Here is a 6,325-nt window from a genome sequence, read left to right as displayed (position 1 = left end):
CCTTCCGCATTTATATTAAGTATTTAAGTTTCAATCTCGTCTTTCTAGTTAGATTATTTAGTATTGAAACTTAGGCTTTGCGGTAAAGATAGCAACACTTAGACAAAACCTAGTTTACATATTATAGATTGTTTATTTGCATATGTTTTGCTTTAGGGATTTAATTGTTGCCTAGTTTGAGATAGTTTTTAGAAGTACTAATTCACACTGCCTCTTAGACGTCACCGTTTTCTACACCCTAAAATTTTATCGAATATTCATGTGTCATCATAATGCACGGAAATTGTACTAATAGAGCTAAGTGTTTGACTATTAATCATGCTGGAGTAAGAGTCAAACCATATAAAATATTCTCCTATTTATCTAGAAAAAATACTATTATTTTTATCTATGTCTTGTTTTCTCTTTTATAATCCTTTTCGCATTAACGTGATGTTTAGGCAGCGCACTATTGCATCAGAATCAACCTTTCCTCTCTCTCTCCGCTCTTCTATCATCTACATCAGCATCTACTTAGCTATAAGATCATTACTGTAGCTACTCTAATCTAACCGGCTAGACTTAGATAAACTTTGCCGCGTTGGATAGGTTTACGGCTTTTGAAATCACTTCACTGAAGCAGAGTGTGACTTAAAACTCCGTAGCGAAGATACCCTACATGAGCTGACAGATAACCGTCGTAGACTAGAACTGGCTGCAACAGCACAAACGGATTTCTTTGCTCAGTCTAATGCTAAAAATTTCATGTTAACCGTCTATAACGAAGACTTTTGGAAGCCTCGACAGCCTTACACTTGCAACTCCACGGAAATAAGAATAAGATAGACGACATTTGCCTTTTTTTTTAATAGGCTGTTCGCTTTAAATTAAAGTTAGTTGTAATAACAAAACACTGTTTATACAGTAGAAATCGATATAGATTAAAGTCAAGCCAACACTTATCGACACCAACGGTTGCCATATCGTATTTTTCAGGTCCAAAACTCGTTTTCACTCGGTTGCAAGTATAGCCTGTTTCTGTGTAGTTGTATCAAATGGAAACAGATATCAAGCAGTAAGGATTATCTTAAGATCATTTCAAAGATCCTTATGAACCGTCAAAAAAAAGATCCTTATGCGAGCTCTTGAGTCTGCTACAGTTTCATCTCGACCAGACTTTCCGCGTCTAGATGCCTGTATCTCACTCCAGGGTTGTTCCTGGTCCATCAGATAAACCCAAGTACATACTGCCAGAAGCTCATCCTGGTACTTCCAACCACATCCACAAGATGCTTAGTTCGAACAGCAACCAGAAAAAAGAAAGAAAGAGTAGAAAACATCATTCCACATTATGCTGTCGTTGTAAAGGCATCGGGCCAAAGAGCAAGATCTATCAAGATAAATGAACACTAACAGGAAAAACTGAAACACGACTTGACAAGGAAACAGGAAAAAAATCAAATCAGCAACAAAAAAAAAATGTGTGTTTTAATAATAAAAAAATCAAACAATACTATGGGCGAATACTTGAAAAAAAAAAGGTGAACGTCCAAACATACTGTCTTGAAAAATCCTTGTTTAGAAGAAAAGCTAGAGACTGTTCGCTTCGAATCAAAATCAGTTGTCAGCTGTAATCCATAAAGATAAAAACACTAACATTATAGAAACTGTAGAATATTCAGATCCACATGTAATGATTAGTCCCTGCCACTCAGACAACTAGTTTTTGGGTTGAGTTTCCTTCCTGCACAAGTTGAGTTTTCCTTCCTTCAGAGTAATATATCTCCACATGTAATGATTAGTCACTGGAAAAGTTTTTGTGGTCATTGGGTTGAGTTCCTTCCTGCAGGAGATATATTACTCTGATTTTCTGGTAATTTGCACAAAGGCAGTTCACCCTACTATTTTACCTGACATAATAGAAATTCGATAATGACCAAATAACGTGAGGCTTTAACGCCAATAGAAGGTCGTAAACGCAACGCAATATACATGTGTTTCTGCTGCACTAAACTTCAAGTTATGTTTATGATACAAACGCCACCACCTAGAAGGTGGTCCAACAAAAAAAAATTACATGAAGGCTATGGTGCTTGACACAAAGCTTATTCAAAACATGCACACGTTACAAGGTGTAGTAGAGAAGGGATAGAACACAGCGCTAGTATCGTTTTGATATGCGTGGCATGGAGCACTTCTGCTTCCTGTCATGGAGGATCCCCAAGATGACAGCAGCTGTTTCCTCGATAGCTTTTCCAGTGACCGCTGCATGGAAACAGTATATAAAAAAACATGTTTTTTTTAAACAAAAGAAACAACAAACAAAAGAGTTCCATGGATACAGCTAGCTTGGCTTACCAATGACTGGCCACGATGGATTCTGAGCAAAGATTTGATTCGCATGGACCAGTTCCTGCCTCACATGGTCCATCTCAGCGTAATTGCTCTGACGCCCATCAAAACCTAGAGTCTTGGCCCTGGTCTTTCTAATCGCCTGAAGGATCGCTGGGTTTATTGTCAGTCCAAAAACCTTGTCCTGGTTGATCTCAAAAAGGGACTTTGGAAGGTCCACTCCCATCACGATTGGGACATTTGCCACCTTGTATCCCTTTTGAGCTAGGTATATCGACAGTGGCGTCTTCCCTGTACGCGAAACGCCGGCAAGCACGATGTCTGCGCGGTAGAGGTTCTGTGGCAGAGCCCCGTCGTCTTGTTTGATGGTGAAATCGATAGCATCGATCCGTTGGAAGTAATCCTCTGATAGCCGACCATTTCGACTCGGAGAGCTTCGTGGAATTCCAGATGGAGCAACACCGATGTGAGAGGCAATGGCTTCGACAGTAGGCCGAAGAACATCGGTGCATGGAACACCCCAGAAATCGCAGGCCTTCTTAGTCGCCTCGGCCATTGAAGGATCGGCAAGGGTGTAGAGAACCAGTGCCCCTTCCTTTGCTGCTTGCTTTATTACCTCAATAAGTCGATCCATGTCGTCAATCTACAGAACATTAGCAGAAGCTGTTACTTACAAAAGATGCAGCCCCTTACCAAAAAGTGACGTTTTTCAAGTAGAAATGTGGATATAAATTCCATCCGTAAAACTAGCAGTCAAGAATTTGTCCTACAAGATCTGGCTCTTCCTCAGTTTCATTTCTCCAAATTAGCATTTCACATTCAATTACTCAGTTACATGTGGCATCATCAAATTTACAGCTACAGCCAATATTGCAGGCCCCCTAAGACTGTCTCCGGTGACTATTTTCCTCCTATATATCACTCCTTTACTGTCTATTCTAAAAGATTTCATCCTTTATATTTGATTTTTTCCAGCAATGATCTGTATATCTCATCTTCTATACGTAAATAGATATATTAAATACATAGTTTGCTTTAAAGTTTTGTACCTACATATTTGTCATATACTTAAATATTTTATATATTTTTAAGTTTTGATTAATATGTTGTTTAAAATATTAAAATGGATAGAAGAGATAAGAGAAAATCTCTATATATAGATGACGAAGCAATGTCCCAGTTGCTCAAGGGTAATAACGAAATCTTCTATATAACCCTGCTTGGATGCAGCAACTAAACTTTAGTCTCTACCGTATCGGATATTTAAATGCTAGTTAAAAGTATTAAATATATTCTAATTACATAACTAATTATACAACTAAGGACTAAACGACAAGATAAAAGTATTCCATAGTTTGCTTTGTCAGAAGTCCATTGATGAAAACGGGCTGGGGAAAGCTTAAACCCAAGTCCTACAGTGATGAATATAAGCACAATTGGAATTCATGAGGAGTTATACATTTGTGTATTGATAAGACCATTCACAATTTCTTGAAGCTCGATCTCCCCAGATAAACCAAGTAAATATTTACTAATCATGAATTAATTAAGGTTAATAAATTTATTCTGTCATTTAGCCTTTGTCTATATAATTAATTTAACAATTAGATTATATCTAATATTTATAATTATCAATCAAACATCTAATATGACACAAATTAAACGAGACATGTGCCCTACTATAGTGAGAAAGTACAGGAGATTTTAAAGCTCCTTATTGGTGATAGCCTAGTTGGCTAATTCGATAGTTAGATGACAAAACAGGACATCTTCCATCATAACTACTCACTCTATCAACGGTTAGCCGTTAGCACACCGTACTTCCAGCAAAAAAAAGGTACATAAATGCATGGCCAGATATTTTACCAAGGAGAAGAGGTGGGTGTTGACAGCGCAGCCGCGGTCGGCGAGGCAGTTCTCGAACTGTCCGAGCGCGGCGTTCACCGAGTGCTCCGCGGTCCACCCGGTCCCGTCTGACACTATGTAGATGGCCTTCCCGGCCGCGGCGTCCCTCTCGGCCTCGCACACGTCGTCGTCCTCGCCATCCTCCACCGCCACGGCAGCGTCCTCGGGCCGCGGCGACTTGATCACCGGCGGCGCCGAGACCGAGGCCGAGGAGAGAGCCGCGCGGTTCAGCGCCGGCCGGTGGCCCGACCGCAGCGCCCGCGACCGGGACCATCGGTCGAGATGCGAGCTCGCGCGCGGCGCCAGGGACGAGGCGGCCTCACCCGAGCGTGGTGGCGGGGCGTCGTCAGACTGAGACTGGCCTGGGCTCTCGACGGCGCGGGTGAGAGCTGGGGAGGTGTCAGGGGCGCAGAACGAGGGGGGGAGGCGGCGACCGGCGGGAGACGGCGGGCGAGCCCATGCCTGCAGCGGCGCCGCGAGCGGCTTGGCGCACCCAATCATCGAGCTAGCCTGGGGCGGCGGCGAGTCCAGCGGTCACGAGACGTCGAGACGATGCCTTTCACTGTTCGCCCGCGTGGGTGCACGACGAACAGGAGTGGTTATGGTGTCACCAACGGTTTCCAAAGCGACAGACTTGGTGAGATTTTGCTGCAAAGCTGGTTCGGGTATGGTCCGCTCAATTTGATATCGTCTGTCACTGTCACGTCAGTAGCCTGCGTTCTCACCTTATCTTCTCCTGGACATTTAGGTTACCGAAAATTTGGATTGGATAATTCGAATAAATAAAAATTCTAGTATTAAAAATTGCTATTGGTTCTTGCCCTAATAAAATATAAGTCGAAATTTTGGACATCTAATAATTTGAGTTCGGGTTTATCCGATATATTCAAAACTGCCAGAACCAAACCATTTTGAAAAACATTCTAGTACCATTTAAAGCAATAAACAACAATTTTTCAAATCACATCAGATCTTCGTAGTAAGTACAACAACTATTTTATGTCTTTATATTTAAGATAATAATTGAGGTACTTTAGGTATTGATACCTGGTACCCGAAGTATTCAAACTAAATTCGGATTTCTAGAATTGCTATCCGAAATTGTGATCGTGTATTTTTGGGTTTCGGTATTTTAGATCCGGGTTGAGTTAATTTAGGATTGATGTTTGGGTATACGGCATTTTGCCCACCCCTACTAGTCTCCATTATTTAGAACATGTCAGAGAAATAATCCCCGGTCCTTGGGATCCGCTGGTCAGTGAGCATGCTAAGGGAAGAGCCCCCGATCGTTAGGGGCCGTTAGTTAGTTGGAAGAGGCAGCTGCGCCAACCCTAGAAGGACCCACCCTCGGTCGAACGTCGCGGCACCGAGCCCGGGGCCGGGCGTGGCGGAGACTAACAAGGGGGGACGGGTGCGTCGGAAGGGAACCACTCAAGTGGATCCCGCACCCGGTCCCAGACTGACCCACCATAAATGAATGACCACATTAACCTCGCCTAGCGCGCGAGCCACGGCGTAGGCGTCAGTCCGCTTCCCGCTCATGACCTACGGAGCGACGCATTAATGGCCCACGTGCCCCTCGAACTGCGGCGCACTTATGGCCTATCGGACTAGGCCTGAGTGCGCAGACCTCCCGCGGGGCACTACATGACGGCTGCACCGAGCCCCAGGCTACGGAAGTCAGGGGTCGGCATAGCCGAAATGATGGCGCCTGGGGCCATCGCCACCCCCGCGTCATCCACTACGATAAATACACGACATCCAGACAACCCCGACCCCATGAGTACGCATGGACTCACTAAGGGTAAAACACTGGTTTTATCCCTGCCTTACGGCTTCTTCCTAGAGAAGCCACCGCTCACCAACCCTTCTCCCGGAATATAAAAGGGAGAGGGTCGCCTCAAGACGAAGGGACGGACAGATGGATCGACAGATGGACCAATCAAGGAACAGAAGGACGGACTAAGGGACGCCCGGATGCCTTCATACGGAGACGAGTGTACAAGGACGAACAGGAGGAGGAGTGCCGACGAGAACCAGGAGGCCGGAGCCTCACCAAGCCAAGACTTAGCTAGGACTCCACCTTACA

The 6,325-nt window shown here is 43.9% G+C and overlaps 1 protein-coding gene across 1 annotated transcript; it reads right to left on the bottom strand.

Annotated features, from left to right (window-relative positions):
* Window positions 1-1,910: 1,910 nt before the first annotated feature.
* On the bottom strand, window positions 1,911-4,841 carry LOC732785 (PDK regulatory protein1). Its single transcript, NM_001112403.2, has 3 exons — window positions 4,198-4,841; window positions 2,338-2,974; window positions 1,911-2,244 (listed from the first exon to the last, which is right to left on the bottom strand). Exons 1-3 carry the CDS (start codon window positions 4,735-4,737, stop codon window positions 2,141-2,143), a joined length of 1,281 nt encoding a protein of 426 aa, NP_001105873.2. The 5' UTR covers window positions 4,738-4,841; the 3' UTR covers window positions 1,911-2,140.
* Between the last annotated feature and the right edge of the window lie 1,484 nt (window positions 4,842-6,325).

Source organism: Zea mays, chromosome 2 (assembly GCF_902167145.1).
Source record: "Zea mays cultivar B73 chromosome 2, Zm-B73-REFERENCE-NAM-5.0, whole genome shotgun sequence".
In the NCBI taxonomy this organism is placed as follows: domain Eukaryota; kingdom Viridiplantae; phylum Streptophyta; class Magnoliopsida; order Poales; family Poaceae; genus Zea; species Zea mays.
The sequence above is the reverse complement of the archived record's forward strand: the minus strand, read 5'-3'. Positions and strand labels throughout refer to the sequence as shown.

What these genes read in the sequence shown, in the direction of transcription:
- LOC732785 (NM_001112403.2), bottom strand. Translation starts at nt 4,737, where the DNA reads ATGATTGGGTGCGCCAAGCCGCTCGCGGCGCCGCTGCAGGCATGGGCT. An exon ending in ACACCCACCTCTTCTCCTTG is followed by an intron (nt 2,975 to 4,197) that starts GTAAAATATCTG and finishes AATGTTCTGTAG; the next exon opens with ATTGACGACATGGATCGACT. An exon ending in TCCATCGTGGCCAGTCATTG is followed by an intron (nt 2,245 to 2,337) that starts GTAAGCCAAGCT and finishes GTTTCCATGCAG; the next exon opens with CGGTCACTGGAAAAGCTATC.